The following is a 19,232-nucleotide window of genomic DNA, read 5'->3' on the forward strand; positions in this document are numbered from 1 at the left end:
GGATTTGTGTGTCTAAATTGTATAGGCACAATGTACAATATAAAGAACCTGGGGGCGGGAGGAAGCGGTGAATCTGATATGGTGAACTATACTGTGAGTCATATACTGTCCATTTAAAATCTGTAATGGGCTTCTCCAGGCTTACACTATGGAATAACTATTTAACACTGCAACTCCCAGAAGGGCCTGCAGTTGTCTTGCATGTCCTTGTAGCAGACAAGCAGCTGTCTATGTAAACAGAAAGCATGCTATGTGTAGTCAGTGTCTAGCAGCCTGTTGAGTTGTTCACGATTTCCAGGTAGGCAAATATTCTAGCAAATATTTGACTTTTTAATTTTTTTACTCCTATTATCCTCAGCCTGGTATAATGACAGGGAGCTGTAAGTGCAGGAAGGACCCAGGGGTATATTCATTTCTCCTTTCATTAGGTATTCATTGTTTCTGTTTATTGGCAGACCATGTTCTGACTTTTTGAATAACCTGTTTTACAGATACAGACGTCTTGGGGACATTTGCAGTGAGATGCTGTATGTTGGGACATTCATCTAAAGAGTGCCTTCAACTGCATACAAGCAGAGTCTGGCCAGTGGACATAGCTAACATGCATTTTCAGTGGTGTTCAAGGGCATCACCCCATGAAGGCGCACAATGTCCCACTCAGCAAGATGAGGACCACTTTCACACCTGGGGGCATCACCTGAGGGCCTTTCTGCAGATACCACTCAGCTATTCCTGTGCTGTTCTGCTCATTTTGCTGCTCTCAAGTTGGCAAGGATGTGACGCACGAAACCTTAATTGTTAGTAAGCACAAAATGATTCTGGGGGGGGTAACCGTGGCAGATGAGAAGTTGAACGCCTGGTTTTAGTTTAAACTTGTAAGAATAGTAGCTCCAGGATCAGATAACAGAACCCAAGTGTGCGTAATGTGATTCCCTCTAGGGATAATCTGGATATACAGTAGAAATCATTTTAGAAAAAGGGGAGGGCTGGAGGCATCTCAGTCAACAAGGAGCCTATCCACATAAAGCCAAAGAGAGGTGATAATGGCAACCAGCGTGTAACACAAACAGCTCAGGGCCTTACAGAATTTCTTTGGTTAATTTCTATGTATTCATAACCTTGACAGCAGGGGGTTTAAAAAACACTACAAAAAAAAACCTGCCCAACCAAAGCTGAGGTATCATTTCAGTCTGCATGTCCAGTTGTGGAGATAGAGGCTCAGTGCTTCTCTGCAGATGAGCTCACAGCTGTTTAAAGTGGGCCACATATGCAAAGACCAGTGATGTTTTAGACGTAGTTTAATTGTTTTTTGCATGCAGTTGTGATAGAGTTGTATGTGTGTCATGTGACGATGCCTGTAGCCTGGCTTTCAGTAATGTGTAAGAGAAAGAGAAATGCCAGGATAGATTTTTGTGTTTTCTTATTTCTTTAAGCAGCTTTGTCCGCCCTGCCATCCCAATCCTCTTTAATACATATTAAACAATTATTTGAGGATGGTGAATTGGAAACTCTGTGATGAGATTTGGGGCATATTTGCCAAGCTAGACCAGTAAGTGGATTGAAGAGTTTTTTCCATTTCAGTTTTCGTTGTTCCATAGTTTTATTGTTTAGTAAATGGAACCCCAGCGTAAGTTATAGGAAATTAAATTTGGCAGATTGTGTAAGGTCAAGGAGAGATACGAATACGTGGGGGTTGGGAGAAAAGAAGACTCTAAGAAAGTGGCAATTATGTGCGCTAGAGGGGACAGGTCATAGCCTGCTTGGTGTGGGAGAGAGGAAAGTGCAGATGGAGTTAAGAAGATAAAAATGGGAAAATATGACGGAGCAGAATGAATTGGGAAGGATGAACAGTGAGTGGAAAGAACGAGAGAGAAAGGCTGAGAAGAAGTGGTGTATTTAAAAGATAGAACGGTTAGAAAAAAGCGTGAAGGGCAGAAAATGAATATTGAGACAAAAGCTAAATGATTTCTTTATTTTATTTTAAAACAGAAACATCAGTTTTATACCTCATTCCCCATCTTATTTAATACACTTGAGGTACTTACTGGGATGAATGTTGCTGCACAGGTAAGTGATAAAACATACCTCTGCAGTAGCATCAAGTCACAATGCTCCAGGCACACTCTGGTGCACTCGGTCATTCCTTCCATAGTGACATGTGGCACAACAATGGTTAATTTATGTGGCAAGCCTTGGCTGTGCCCCAGACTGCCAGGCATGCCTCTTCTGAGATTTTTACAATAAGACGCAACCTGTAGCAAACATTGAGTTTGTGCAAAAATCTCAGTAGTGACAGTTTCCCTTTAAATTCATGACTTAGTAACCATTGTTAACTGCAAAGTTAGTGAATAGAATTTGATGCAGAGTTTAGCAAGCATTATAAAATCCAGGCAAATGTAGTAATGGTCGTTGGGAGAGGGACCAAATAGATGGCAGGTTGATAAGTACACAAGTACATGGAGATCTTGGGAAAGAGTGAAAGCTGGTGGGGAGCAGCAAGTAAATTAAAGGCCATGATAAGGTCAAATGGGATTGAGAGAAAGGGGTTAGTGAGGAGGGAACTGGAGTAAAGAAGTGGAGTGAACGTGAAGATAATAAAGAAACAAGCCGGGAACCATAACAACTTAATCTTAATGAAGTTGTTATGGTGCCTGATAGTACTAGGCGTTGTCTTACCTTAAGAGGTTAAGCCATTTATGAATGGTTTCACCGCAAAGTTGTGTAGACAGCTGCCGTGTGCTCTGGCCTTTTTTGGACATCCAAGTCCTCAGCTTTAGTGTGAAAGCATCAGACTCTCTTATCATTGACACCCAGTCTGAGGCTTCTGCTTTGAAGCTGAGGACTGGAGAGGACAAAGAAGACCAGAGCAGACGGGCACCGTCTACAAAAATTTGGCATTGCACTATGCGCCTACCTTCCAACATTTCAAATGGACAAAGAGGGACAATTTAATTTAAGGGGTGTAATTGGAAGTGCGGGTGGGGTCAGGGCTATTGTGCGAAATTTCAGGTGACTTACTAATAACCAATTTAGGCAACCAAAATGTGTCATTTAGAACAAGAACAATGTAGCTGTAGATTTCTAAGCACATTTCTAAACACCCATGATACATTGCTGTATTATTGATGTGGAGATATGGTATCCAATCAGACACACCAACAATATGGAGCTCCCGGAAAATATGTACATTAGGACATAAAAGATGGTCAATGGGATTTGGTTTAAAATAGGGACTGCCCCTCTTAAATAGGAACACTTGGAAGGTATGCATTTGCAAACAATTCAACTATCAAATGGAACATTATACCGTTAGGAATATAGTGGTACCTCAGTTTACGAATTTAATGCGTTCTCTGGGACGTTTCTTATTATGAAAAATGTGTAAACCGAAACACGGTTTCCCTTAGGAATGCATTGAAAAACAATTAATCTGTTCTGGAGGTCACAAAAAAGTCAAAATGAGCTGGCATGGAAACCAACCCACAATGCAGAACACACTGTAAAAGGCATGCAAACGACGAAGCTCAGCTCCCTACCTTTCCACAGCTTGAGAAATGCACCAAAAAAGTTCCAAAAAGTCCCAAAACTGCTGCAAAAAAATTCCAGAATGGCTCCAAAACTCGATGCAAAAGCTGCTCCAACACCTCCACACGTGAACAGAGGCGTTTGTAAACCGAGGTACCAGTGTAAACACATATACCCACTGATCTACACATAGATATACATTGCCATGTACACACATATAGCCACTAATCTACACATAAATATACATTGCCATGTACACACATATAGCCACTAATCTACACATAAATATACATTGCCATGTACACACATATACCCACTGATCTACACATAGATATACATTGGCATGTACACACATATACCCACTGATAAACACATAGATATACATTGCCATGTACACACATATACCCACTGATCTACACATAGATATACATTGCCATATACACACATATACCCACTGATCTACACATAGATATACATTGCCATATACCCACTGATCTACACATAGATATACATTGCCATATACACAGATATACCCACTGATCTACACATAGATATACATTGCCATATACACACATATACCCACTGATATACACATAGATATACATTGCCATGTACACACATATACCCACTGATCTACACATAGATATACATTGCCATATACACACATATGCCCACTGATCTACACATAGATATACATTGCCATGTACACACATATACCCACTGATCTACACATAGATATACATCGGCATGTACACACATATACCCACTGATCTACACATAGATATACATTGTCATATACACAGATATACCCACTGATCTACACATAGATATACATTGCCATATACACAGATATACCCACTGATCTACACATAGATATACATTGCCATATACACAGATATACCCACTGATCTACACATAGATATACATTGCCATATACACACATATACCCACTGATCTACACATAGATATACATTGCCATATACCCACTGATCTACACATAGATATACATTGCCATATACACAGATATACCCACTGATATACACATAGATATACATTGCCATGTACACACATATACCCACTGATCTACACATAGATATACATTGCCATATACACACATATACCCACTGATCTACACATAGATATACATTGCCATGTACACACATATACCCACTGATCTACACATAGATATACATTGCCATATACACACATATACCCACTGATCTACACATAGATATACATTGCCATGTACACACCTATACCCACTGATCTACACATAGATATACATTGCCATATACACACATATACCCACTGATCTACACATAGATATACATTGCCATGTACACACCTATACCCACTGATCTACACATAGATATACATTGCCATATACACACATATACCCACTGATCTACACATAGATATACATTGCCATATACACACATATACCCACTGATCTACACATAGATATACATTGCCATATACACACATATACCCACTGATCTACACATAGATATACATTGCCATATACACACATATACCCAGTGATATACACATAGATATACATTGCCATATACACACATATACCCACTGATCTACACATAGATATACATTGCCATATACACACATATACCCACTGATCTACACATAGATATACATTGCCATATACACACATATACCCACTGATCTACACATAGATATACATTGCCATATACACACATATACCCACTGATCTACACATAGATATACATTGCCATATGCACACATATACCCACAGATCTACACATAGATATACATTGCCATGTGAACACACACACGCACATAGACATTTACTCCAGATATATAGTTTTATAATTCACCGCTATTTACTGTATAGTGAATAAACCTTGGATTCTTGATGCTGGTGAGATAGCTCAGTGATTAGTGTCTCAGCTATAGAGAGTTTAAGTAGGATAAGTCAGCCATAGTAGAGCAACAAGCTAATGCATCACATTGTATGTGTCATACAATGATCCCAGCTATCTTTATGTATTGTGGACGATTACAGTTGCAGGTTTATTCACTGATAATTTAAGACCAAAATAGTTGAATTTTAAGCATAATTAAACATTTCATGGCCTTAAATTAGAAAATTTGGAACTTCTTTTTATCGAGCCATGAATTCACATCTTGCCTTTTAATTTCCTATCTAATTTGGCAGGGGGGTAGTTTATTAGGCTCACAGGTCAGTTTGATTCTTTGTATCTTGCCATCTTATCTTGTTAATATTTTTGCAACTATGATATAGTGAAGGGTTGTTCATGACATCAATCCCTTTGATATAAAATTAATAAAAAAAATAAAACTTTTTTTTTGCCATGATTTACAACAACTATTTCTGTTTTCCATATTTTAGTATTTTCAGACAGACATTTTGATGTTAACACCTCTTTGGGAGTCCGGCATCCTCAGGGGTTCAATAAGGTCATACAGTCTACAAGAGAAACTCTTTCCCATGTTTTGGAAGATAATAGTTTAACAAAATTTCGTCCTGACTTTCTACCAGACTACAACACGACCATTTCCTGGAACAAAACCCCCTGGTCCTGTGATGTTCTTCTCAAGTTATCTCAACATGTTTTAATTAGTGCGTTGGGTCCCAGTCTTGCTTGGAATATCTTCCCTTATGACAAGTGCGAGCAGAACTTAAAGCCCACTGAGACTCTAATTAGTCCACTGAAGCTTGTGCAAGTTAATGTAAAGCCGTTGATACTTCACAAAGTTCTAAAGTTCCTGGGCGATTTGGGATTTTTAGTTGAGTCTCAACAAACTAAAGCTCTATCTGTGCTCAAGAAGAGACTTCTTAAAACTGGAAAGCAGCAGAAGTATCCCAACGTGAAATCAATTGGTAGGTTCCTTCTATGCATAAGGCATGTTTTCCTGACTCTATTCTTTCCACCCTGTCTTTGGCATGGCTTGCCCGCATGATGCTTCCTGTGCTTCGTTACATATTTTATTCAACTAAAATGTGGTTTGTTCATCCTCGAGTTGGAAAAAATAAAATGTTAAGCTTTTCCATTACTGTGGGCTGCAACGCCCATTACCCTTTCCCAACCAATATTTGACTGTGATGATGGAAGAAGTTGTGGACAAATATTGAAGTACTGGTGGCTACCTGAATTTTTTTTAGTGCAGAACTGTTCAGATAAAATGACCTCAACTTTTATATATGTTTAGAATGCCTCCCATAACAGTTGCTACATTTAATGCTAGACTGGCCCACCGGCAAACTAGGAGCTTTCCCGGTGAGCTGCTCTTCTATGGGGCTGGTGAAACTTTCATTTCAGTAATAAAAAATGTATTACACAGGATACCTTTAATGCCAGGTGAAGCTGCAAAGACAGGGCTTGGTTGGAGCGAGGAACAGGGCCAACCAATCACCCCTCTCTGTGTGCACTGTCTCCTGCAGAACACCATACCCGGTGATGTAATGTCATGCCCATGCTTGAGACAGCTACATGAATGCCCAGTGAGAATGGCGAAGAAGCCGCATTCATCAGGCCAAGCCCAGCTAGGCTTTAAAAGTTACTGTAAGGTCCACATCACACTCACCAGGAGTGAATTTGTACTTGTCAGGGTCGATATATATTAAAGGGCAACTAATGTCACTCAGGCCACTTCATTTCAATGAAGTGGCCTGGGTGCAGTGGTCCTGTCAATTTAAACATTTTAGGTCAAATGTTTTGCAGGGTTAAACACACCCCCAGTGGCTGTTACACTGACAGACACTGGAAGCACTTCCGCAGCAAAATCAGGTAAATCTCGGTCATGTGACGTTACAGCCCCAATGCGAAAGCGTTGATTTCTTTTGGGGAAGCTTGGATGCGCATGGCAGCATTGGATTGGACCATTGTGGTGAATGGCCATGCCTCGCCCAAGATGTCACGGGAGTAGGAGAGCTGAGCCTCAGAGCTGGAAAAAGGTGGATTAAAAGATTTGTTCAATTTTTTAATTATTTTTTTTGTGTCTCAATTTTATATTCGTTTTCAATAAATCATAAGAGCACACAAACAATGTGCATCAATAAAACAATTAAGGATCATAATTATCTGAGCACTTGACCAATTGAAAAAGGAAATGATGCATATAGAAACAAAAGGGAAAAATACATAGATAATCATAATCATAATGTGCCAGTTGGACTAGTCTCACTGTGCACCAGTGGAAGTCAATGCTGCATATACAGCATCCCATGGCTTTCTCGTGCTCTGAGATTCACTCTGTGGGTCATTGCCTCATACATTCTAATAGATACAGGGGTGTCCAGCACCATGGAAAGCTGGGGGTGGGGGGTTTCCAGTGACGAGTTATGCATCGTTTTGGGGCGACCAGTGTGTACACTGTTAACTTTTTTGTGCTGGTCCCTGAATTGTCTCTGGGAACATGTCCAAAAGAAAAGTTTGCTTTTGTATCAATGATTGAACTTGGCGCCAGTAGTGTTTGAGACCTGGGCAGAATCAGAATACATGTGATCTCATGTTGGCTTTACAGCACCAACAAAGGGGAAATGATGTAGGGTATATATGTGCTATATGCCATCACATCAGCAACTTTCATTTCATCTCCATGTGATTAATCCCAAACACGCTGGGCATGTGTGAAATGGTTTCATGCCACCTTTCTGATGTGTGTTAAATTATTTTTTTTTTTTTTTTTAATTCTTTATTTATTCCAGTGCAAAACATCACAAGCAATACATGCACAGTAATACAGAAATTCCAAACATAAAGCAAGTATATTGATACCGTTACATGAGATACCAACAAGAGGAGTGAACTAGCATGAATTTCCAGGTCACCCTGTCTCGTATCCCCATAAGCATGCCCAACTCCCGTTCACCACAGAAATCAAAAACCCCACAGGAGCTTGGATGTTCCGCCTGGCTTTTTTGTTATTATATAAAACAGTAATCGGTTAACCGATGAATAAGGTCGGCCGCACCTCCATCGCAAATTTGAGGAAAGAAGCATCTCGATAGAGTTTAGCACCCCAGCGTACTACCTTTCCTGTAGCATTAGTGTCACTCAAAAATAGTTCCGCTACGTGCGGCTCAGCCGTAAGAAGATTAAGAGACAGGAGAAAAGAGAAAGATGAAAGGTAGAGCCCGAGAGGTCGGGGCCTTAGAGAATGGGATAGAGAGAGAAGGAGGAGGGGGGGGGGGAGGGGGGGGTATCTGAGGAGTGAAGCCCCTCACGAAGCCTCGTGAGGGGTATGATGCCCGCTCACCACTATCTCATACAGGATTAATTAGTTCTTCTCCCTGTAGGTCGTATCTAGTCCGCCTAAAAAAACGCCTAACACAGAGGTCCCCTAGTAACATCTAGACGCCCCAATCAGTCCCTACCGTCTTAATCGCTGACAGTGCAATCTATCCAGGGGCCCCAAAGTTTGTCAAATTTCTTCGTTGTCCCCCTCACCCGAGCTGTCAACTTGTCCATCAGAAAGGTGTCTTTTATTTTTTGTATCACCGTCGCTATCGTAGGGGTCTCCCCCTGTAGCCATACCTGCGCCAGAGCTCTCCTAGCCGACAGATTTATCTTTTGGACAAGGGCCTGTTCCATTTTCGTCCAACCATCTATGGATCTAGACAGTAGGAACACCCACGGGTCTAGCCTCACTTCCCTGCCTAAAATTTCCCTCAGTAAAGCAGCTACTCGTTTCCAATAGGCTTGCGCCTCCAGGCACTCCCACCACATGTGGATATACGTGCCCTTGTGACCGCAACCTCTCCAACAGAGGTCCGTCGGGTTTTTGCCCATCCGGTGCAGCGTTACTGGGGTTGTGTACCACCTGAATAACGTCTTATAGGATTGTTCCTGCAGCGAGACGCACACCGACGATTTTGCCGCGGCCTCCCATATCTCTTGCCATTCTATTCCTTCCAATACCTCGTTAAGATCTGCCTCCCACCTATGTATGTATGTGATGTCACCCCATTCTAGCGTACTTGTGCTCAAGTGGGAATACAAGCACGAGATCAGGCCCGTAGGGAACTGTTCCCTCTTACACATTTTTTCAAAGAATGTTAATTGCATCGTTGCAGCCGCCTTGATCCTGAAACCCCGGGCAAAATCTCTGAGCTGCAAGTACCGGAAGTAATCAAAGGGACGCAGAGGAGCTCTGCTCTGTAGTGCATCGAATGTGATGAAGGTGCCGTTTTCAAAGAGGTCGCACAACCGCTGTAATCCTGAGTTTTCTATACCCTTGAAATCTCGAGGGCACATGCCCGGTATAAACTTTTTATTTCGCAAAAATGGGGTCATGGGTGATGGTACAGAGGCCAGTCTGTATTTAAGTACTGCAGCGTCCCAGACCCTAAGGGAAGTGTGAATCGCTGCGCAATCCACTCGATCTGCTGGTCTATGTTCCTTAGGAATCCACATAAGAAATTGTGGTCTATCTGGGCCCATCATGGTGGATTCCAGATCCACCCACCTCCGCTCCCCTGGGGGGGAGTGCCACAGTGCAATCTGAGTCAATTGAGCCGCCACATAATAAAAATATAAGTTCGGGAGACCAAGGCCTCCCCTGTCTTTTGCCCTATACAGGACGTTGCGGGAAACCCTTTGCCTTTTATTCTGCCAGATAAACCTTCCTATGGCCTGTTGGAGCGGTCCCAAGGCGGATTTACTCAAGTGGACTGGCAGAGCCTGGAACAAAAAAAGTATCCTAGGCAGCACATTCATTTTTACTGAATGCAATCTTCCGATCCACGAGATCGGCTTGTCTACCCATGTCTCCATGTCAGCTATCAACTGTCTAATCAGTGGGATATAATTTTGCCTATGGAGTTGAGAGGGGTCCGCTGTCAACCAAATGCCCAGGTATTTAATCTGGTCCTTCTCTATCCGTAGGTGATAGGTCCTCCCTATAGACGCTGCGTCTTCGTCCGTCATACCTAAGGGGATCGCGCTCGATTTATGCAGGTTGACCTTATATCCCGACACCTCCCCGTATGCTTCCAGCATCCTAGTCAGTGCCTCCATGGAGGCCTCCGGTTCTGTTAACGTCAACAAGACGTCATCTGCGAAACCCGAAACAACGTATTGTGTGTCTCCCACCAAGATACCCTTAACATCAGGAGCTTCTCGGTTAAATTATTTTTAAGGCACACATGGGGGGACCTATATAACTAGGAACAAGGACACTAAAGCATTAGGAATACAGGTTTGAATTCCTCACACTATAGTGTTCCATTACAGGGGAACTGTTGTTTCTTTTGAATTTACATCATTGATTTAAAATATTGAAAATTGCCTATAACCCGGGAGAAACCTTTTTTCATGAGACGCTCAATTTTCTTTTAAACACACCATATATATATTTTTTACAGTTTAGTAAATATACCTCCAAAGAAAACCTGCATGCCATTCATTCTGCATGATTTCTTTAGGGAAATGTAAAATCTTGTATTGCATTACTGCTACTGCAAGCCCACCCCTTCTTCCCCTCATCTGTCTGGGCTTCTCCTGATTAAGAAGCATTCCAGACCAGCCGCGTACATCATAGACTTCTCAATGAGCTATGGAGTGCTCATTGAATTTATATTAGTTTCAATTTATATTGAAGATTTAGCAAATTGTATCATAATTCAGTAGAAGGTGAAGTCAGGGCATACATTACAAACTAGGAGGTAAGGTTTGGGCTACTCCAACCTAAAATAGTGTTTTATTAAAGGGACACTATAGTCACCCAGACCACTTCAGCTCAATGAAGTGGTCTGGGTGCCAGGTCCCTCAGGTTTTAACCCTTCAGATGCAAACATAGCAGTTTCAGAGAAACTGCTATGTTTACATTTGGGGTTAAGCCAGCCTCTAGTGGCTGTCTTCTGGACAGCCACTAGAGGCGCATCTGCAATGCTTGAGGCATATTATACCTCAATCACGCAGAGCGTCCGTAGGAAAGCATTGAAAAATGCGCATTCGGCTTCTGTGACATTGGACGAGGATGCTAACGTCGATGGGGGAGGAGAGGTAAGGGAGCCCGGCGCTGGAATTAGCTGAGCTACTGAAGGGGTTTTAACCCATTCAGCACCACGGGAGGGGGACCCTGAGGGTAGGGGCACCCTCAGGGTACTATAGTGTCAGGAAAACCGATTTGTTTTCCTGACACTATAGTGTCCCTTTAAAACATTGTTTTTAGTTGTAGTGACCCATCTTGGCAACCCCCACATCCCCTATAATAAAAGAAAAAAATAAATAAATCAAGACTAAACCTGTAATCCCATAACAAGGCTAAGTTCTCCCTGCAGCTCAATCCTTTCCGTCTCTCCATCTCGCCAGAAGGATGTGGTACATCTCACAGATTGGGTTAAAGGACAGACTTGGGTGGCACGAGGGGGCGGCTGTGTTATGAGTGCTGACAGCAGACGCCCAATATGCTCATAACTAACGTTAGCAAGCCCAGAAATCTCATTAACATCTCCGGCAGAAAAAAGGTCTTTAACTCAGGGTGTACAGAGTTTCTCAATGAAATACAAACAGCATATGAAGTGGTTATGGTGCTTATAGTACCTGTTTAATTTCTCCTCTTTGCTGATAGCCAGGTGCTAGGGTAGTGCTCATAACAATAAATAGCAGGGAGCCAAGATGGAAGATAAGAAAGTGGGGACTTCTACATCTAATTCTACTTTTCACACTTCACCAGCATATGTTTGCTAAATATAGGGATAAGTAAACATAATATTAAAGGACCACTCTAGGCACCCAGACCACTTCAGCTTAATGAAGTGGTCTGGGTGCCAGGTCCAGCTAGGGTTAACCCATTTTTTCATAAACATAGCAGTTTCAGAGAAACTGCTATGTTTGTGAATGGGTTAAGCCTTCCCCTATTTCCTCTAGTGGCTGTCTCACTGACAGCCGCTAGAGGCGCTTGCGTGATTCTCACTGTGAAAATCACAGTGAGAGCACGCAAGCGTCCATAGGAAAGAATTATGAATGCTTTCCTATGTGACCGGCTGAATGCGCACGCAGCTCTTGCCGCGCGTGCGCATTCAGCCGACGGGGAGGAGAAGAGGAGGATCGGAGGAGGAGAGCTCTCTGTCCACCGCTGGAAAAAGGTAAGTTTTTACCCATTTCCCCTTTCCAGAGCCGGGCGGGAGTGGGTCCCTGAGGGTGGGGGCACCCTCAGGGCACTCTAGTGCCAGGAAAACGAGTATGCTTTCCTGGCACTAGAGTGGTCCTTTAACCCCTTAAGGACCAAACTTCTGGAATAAAAGGGAATCATGACATGTCACACATGTCATGTGTCCTTAAGGGGTTACAGTGAAGTAACAGTTCCCTTTAATATAATGCATAATACTGTGGAAAAATTAGATAGATAGATAATGTGTGAGGTGAAAGTGATGGTAAAAGTTTTGCTGTTCTAGATTTATATATATATATGTGATTCTTTGTTGAACTAATTTGCATATGCCCACCCAGAATCCTCTGCGGTAGTAACATCACTGCAAATTTGTGATTCCTGTGGGAAAAGCAAGTCTTATGGCTTGGCTGGTGTGCATATCTGTGTTTATCAATATATTGATGACTATATATATATAATGTACCAAGTGCTTCGCCTACAAGGTATTCACTAAACACTGAATTAGAGAAAATATGTTGAATGGCATATTTCAATTCATAACAGCTTATTTGAAAAATTCAAAGTATTCTATAGTTACAGGTTGTTTTAGCACACATTTTACATTTTACATTCATCCACAAAAATTCAGAGTATAAGGAATAAGCCTGCCTGTCTCCCACAAAGGTATTTACTAACGTGAGAACAGATAAACTGGAAAGATTCTCAAGTCCGCTATCCTTACAGTTTGGCTATTTTAAGCCTAAATTTGAAATGTGGTTTTAATTCATGACAATTCTACGCTTTAGCAAACAACTCTGCCAGGCCTTGTCCTGGTGCTAAAATTTGAGCACATGTCCAATTAAATGGATAAATAAATGAAAAAAAAGTACTTATATGATTTAAGGATAAATAAAATAACGTAAAATGTACCCAGACCTGCTTTTAATTCCCAGTTCAGTCCTGGCTGCATTCTAGGTGTATAGGTGGGACACGATCCAATTTTAAGGTTATTTTCCTTCTAAATCAACACTTTCCCCTACCTTTTATGTGACATTGTCAGGAATATAACAGACTAATTTATACATTAAATTATATACGTATTTGAAAGGGAGCTGTCACTTCACTGGGATTTATATCATTGAATAAAATATTGAAAATTACCCATAACTTGTGGTAACATACTTTTTTTTTTTCTTAAAACTTATAATAAAGGCTTAGCAAATGACATCATAATCCATTTCAGAGACAAGGCAAAATCAGGGCAAGCTTTGCAAATGAAGAGGAGAAACACACATTGGAAGACTAAGCTATAGGAAATTAATACAGGACAATTATCCAATTAAAAAATCCTAACCAAACACAGGATAATAGTGACACTGAGAGGAGCGATTACTCAGGACTAGCAAAGAAAGAATAGGTGCTTATACGAACAGGACCTTATATCACCTGTTATCAGTGTTTGATTGGTTATTGTTTATGATTGATCTGTACTGCTATGGCGTACTGTAAAGAGAGTTTAAGCAAAATATGAAGCTTCCTGTCATGTGGTAAAATTTGGATATTCACTTCACAATAGCAAAGCTGTTGTAGTGGACCCGTGCTTTAGCCACTAGGAGAGAGATTAACCAGGGGGACAGCACTGGAAAACATATGGTACTATAACCAATACATTGAACTGGTTATGAAGCCCAGAGTGCCGCTTGATACACTGGATAATGTAGTAATTTTCTTATGTCATTTCCACACACATATTGCACTTACAGGTAAGGGAATGTTATACAAAGTAAGGGTGACATAAAGCAGAGGGGGGGGGAAGGAGGGGGGGGGCTTATTATGCAAATAGAGAGAGGCTGGAGGGATGAGAGATAAGATGGCATGGTCCAGAGATGATAAAGAAATAGTAAAATAGTATATTGAAAGGTGTGAATAGAAAGTGGGGAGATGTAGAGGTAAGCATGTAGAGGTAAGAAGAGTTAGCAGTATCTTGATAAACCTCCCTAGGACATACGAATTAGGGAAGGAGAGTGGGCGAGCCTACAGGGGCATGGCAATAATGTGACTTGCGTTACTGGTGATGCCCAAAGGGGTGGGTCCACCTGAAAAGATGCGTAATATGTTGAATGCACACCAGGCTGAGTGACAGCCTCTCTGAGTGGCACCACTTGGCGCAGAACCTGTGCCGAGTTCTTCTGAAGAGTTTTGGGCTTGGTCATGATTCCATGAGATTAATCTGTGTACCACGAGAGTTTCTACTAACATGCTTGCAATATGCAGATTGGTGGCAGCTCCCAGATGTGGGACACCAGGGAACAAACCTGAGAGGGTGGGACAGGAGTTAAAATTCAGAACGGCACCTCCAAACCAGGGACACTTGGGTTGAGTGTGATTGTCAGTCAAGCACCTCAGAGTTTTAGCTAGCTGAGTTTGCAAGTAAAAAAATGTAATTTTGTCAGTAGACTCCCATAGTAGGCAAAATAAAACAAATTACAAAGTCAGAACTTTAAAATGATTTACTGGACTTTAATGATTTTTCTTGTAAATGACTAAGCCACACAGTTATAAATATGTAATGAAATCACATGGAATAATGTCATATGTATTTTATCTAATAGTCCTGAGTCTCAAGTTGTGTTAAATCATTTATCTGAGGTTCTATTCATAGTTCAATCTAAACATTCTATACAGGATGCTGCAATGTACTTTAAAATGTGCAAAGATAGCAACACGCCCTACCCTCCTAGCATGTCATGATGTCAGCATTGTTCCTGTCAAGAAATAAGAAGCCTGTTGGAAGCTGTAATAATTATGCAGTCAAATCTATACACTGATGGATTGATGGCACATTCGCCATTTGCTCATTGTGCACAAATCTGTAGCAAGTCATGCAGTTGCAATTTTTTTTTTTTTTTTTTAAAAGACACATATCGTCTGAGTCATCATTGTTGAGCAATCGCTGAAACCGCTAAGGATGACAGGAGAAATCACCCATAATCCTTAGATTCCAGTGGTTTTCCTTCCCTGACAATACTTTTTTAATGTAGTTGAGTAGAAACACTATCACACTGAACATCCCTTTAGCAGAAGGGTTAACATCAACTGCTGACTAATAACTAATTTCAATTTCTTATAGGGACTGTGAAGTTCCCTATCGCTGGAAAAGAATCATTAAAGTGATTATAGCCTTTCCCCAAACACCAGTTGAGACTTGGTGAAACAAAAATACTTTATTGGGAATATGGTCACATATTCATAGGACATTCCACACAGGGGGTCATCAAAACAAATAATAGGTCCCGTCCCTGGCGCCTTTGTATATGGGGGATAACTCAGTTATCTAGCAGATTATTTTAATTAACTTCCAGACAACAGGGTGCTGTATAGCTATAACCCCTAAAACATATATTTCCCCGCATGCACATACAACAAATTCTACACCCCTGACAGGGCTAGCTTCTATGAGAAAAATATCCACACGGCGCTCACATCGGAGGTATCCAGCCCAAGTAATCCTCCTGTAAAGTTTTAGTGGGCTGCGCCTGACCTCCGATGCGATGCAGTGTTCCAGGCTGTCGCCGGGTAGGTGCAGGTTGTCACGAACGCATCCTACTTCAAGAGTGTGCATGACGTAGTTGTGGTGGTGAAAGGGTTAAAGTTCACTATTTGTCTACACTAGACCGGAAATAATGACAAAATCCCCCTTAACACCACCCACACTTAAACATAATAATATAACTATTACTATTTTTTATTTAATTCTTTTTTTTTTTACGGGTGTGAAGCATAAATCAACAAGACAAAGTGACCTAATGATATTCAACGTACATCATATACATATACGTTTATAACATGTCAATGATAGACACCCTATTTTATAAGTAATGACTAGTCGTAGGCTATCATCGAGTCAGGATGGCATATTAGTAGGAGCGATCGCTGCCGTTATAATCTTTCTGACCTATCTATGGGTCCCCTAACCTAGGGGGCAACGGGGGTGGGGGGGGGGGGGGAGGGTAGAGGCAAGGTGGAGATATTTCAGAGTTTGGGAAAGTATAGATAAGGAGGCTACGACCTCTCGTCAAGTGTAATTAAGTGCGCTCAGCAGAGAGTGGACCAATGTGGCACAAAGGGGAGCAGATAGGTGTCTACTGATAACAACTGATATAGTAAAAGTAAATAAAATGCATAAAACCCGAATTCAACGCAAAGTAGTAAGATACAGTAAAAACCCTTTTTCTGTGTCGGCTGATTCTAAGCTGCCGTCTCGTGTCAGCCGCGGGTTTTGGTGGTTGCCGGGAACAAAAAGGGCATCTGTGAACTCGGTGAGGTCTTCTGAGTATAGATTTGCAGCTTTTGAGCTGATTTGGTGAGTATTATCCACCAGAAAGGTGGGTGTTGTCGCTCATTTGGCTGGAGCTGCTCGTAATGGCGACTGTTTCAGTGTGCTGCTTGGCTCCACCCCCTAACTATTACTATTTTAACACTGCCACCACCAAGACAATTCATAAATGGTAAATGGTAAACTTAATAATAAAAACCCACCAAATATAACTTAGCACAACATTTAAGGAACTGCACAAATACTAATTAGTCTCTTCAGGTAACGTGATACTTTACCAGACAAAATCAGAACTTAATAAAGGAATATTTATTATGAGCAAAAAATAGTCACAGTGCATACAAAAATATTGATGACAAGCCAATTATTTACACCAACAACAGATAAAAACAAAAGGGATAAAATAACAGAAAGTCCTAATCACTTACTCAGCTCTTCAAAGTAAATGCTTCTGCCCCAGGGGGTCTCTGGTAGGAAGGTTGGTGACTCACTTAGAATTAGCTTCTGGCCCCAAGCAAGTACACAGACATTTCAGTATCATTGGATATATAACCTAGAGGTGGCGTTAAGGCGTATCTATAGAGATAATGAGTGACCACCCCTTTGTGTTCCAGACCAACATCAATACAAATGGAAACATTTGGTTCTATCTTCTCTTATGTACCTGCCACAGAAATAATAATTGCATCTATGAATTTGTTATTATTTTCCCATTCTATACATATGTCGCACACCTTACTTGCAACCCAATATGGCGGACATCACAATTCCTTCCCCTATGGTTAAGTTATGTCAATCATGTTTGGGCTTGTTTAGAAGATGGAGCTTGTCACATTCCAAATATAACAAAAATACGGCTTAAATATTATTCTGTGGGTAAATATTAATGTTTTTTTCCCCTTTTGAATATGATACTGTAACAAGGCTAATGGTCATTAACATATCAAAGAGATTGATCCATCAATTAAGAAGTACAGGTCATATGGCTAAACCAGACATTCAGGCTTTTCCAGTTTACAATCTCACATTTTGCAGAGCCTTTGAGTAATCACAGGATCCATTAATAGGACAAAACCCTTTTCACATTCCTATGCAATTTACATTACCCCTTCTGTCATCTGACCTTTCATACAATCACATTAACCCCTTTTGACCTTGACAATATTCCATCTCTACCAGGCAGGCAGATTATCTGGGCACTAGGACAATATTCCATGGTGCAATAATAGATTAAGCACCCTTGCCGTGACACAGGTCACCAGGAATAAGTTTCTCTGACTCCTTGGAAGGGGGCTGCCCGTAACTTTCAATGTTTTCGATAGCCCATCACATCCTCTACCGTCCCTACAATTAGCGCTCTCCTGTGTGGCCTTGGGTAGGAGTGGTGTATGTTGATACATTTGTTGAAAATGTACCAGTTAGCATGATTTTTAGCCAAGTTGGAATTCCAGACTGATGACACATATCTACCGCTGGTGTCATTACGGCTATCCGGTCAAATTGAATGGCCCCTGAGGTTAGAAGTAGGTACTCTGCTGCATGGAGGGTAGTAACATAAGAGGGAGGGGCAGGTGTTTAATAATGCCTTGCGGGGGGAGTTTTTTTGGAGCCTGCACAAGTTGGTAGCATGATAGGAGAAGGCTCCATCACAGGGACACTCCGAACACCATCAAGGTTATTTATTAAAGGGACAACTTTCAGGAATAATTCATTTTAAATTTAAGGTCAAAATAGCTGAATTGGAAACATTCTTAATGAATTGTTGCTTTTTAAAATAACCCTGCATAACAACCTATGTTCATTTAACATGTTACGGTGCAACAAGCTCCCCTTTGTCACTGTATTCCCAGTAATTTATAATTGCAGAACTTTGCAAAAATCACTTGAGCAATAAGTCTGCCCGTAATTCCTCTGACGTCAAAGGATAAATTCATATTTACCCCTTTGACTATACAAATATTTTTATACCATGTGCATGCTTTGTGCAAGTTGCGATTCCCCTCTTTGACTTTCTAAGAGAGCCTGAGCTGCAGCCGAGGCATTCAGCAGCCAGTTCCATTCATCTTATATCACGAGGGGAACTGCTGCTAAGGTTTAGATACATATCTCATAAACCTCTGCTGGACAGGAGTTTATAGGATAAGTGCAAACCATGTTACCCTGAATGAGAGACTTCTGAATGGTGGAACGCCATCCTGGTCTGGGAGGGCTCTCAGCTGCTTGCCTGGTATTGGCGATGTAGACAAGCATGGAGTATCCCTTCAAAATCTTACAA

General features: G+C 41.3%; 1 protein-coding gene across 1 annotated transcript in view; it reads left to right on the top strand.

Moving 5' to 3' along the window:
• The window catches only part of LOC134603176 (inactive cell surface hyaluronidase CEMIP2-like), a 76,941-nt gene that overhangs the window by 303 nt on the left and 57,406 nt on the right, over nt 1-19,232 (top strand). Inside the window, exons 2-3 of the mRNA XM_063448906.1 lie at nt 492-797; nt 5,915-6,406. Coding sequence (XP_063304976.1) covers nt 492-797; nt 5,915-6,406 — 798 coding nt within the window. The remainder of the gene's footprint in view (nt 1-491; nt 798-5,914; nt 6,407-19,232) is intronic.

The sequence above is a fragment of the Pelobates fuscus genome, chromosome 3 (assembly GCF_036172605.1).
Source record: "Pelobates fuscus isolate aPelFus1 chromosome 3, aPelFus1.pri, whole genome shotgun sequence".
NCBI classification, from domain to species: domain Eukaryota; kingdom Metazoa; phylum Chordata; class Amphibia; order Anura; family Pelobatidae; genus Pelobates; species Pelobates fuscus.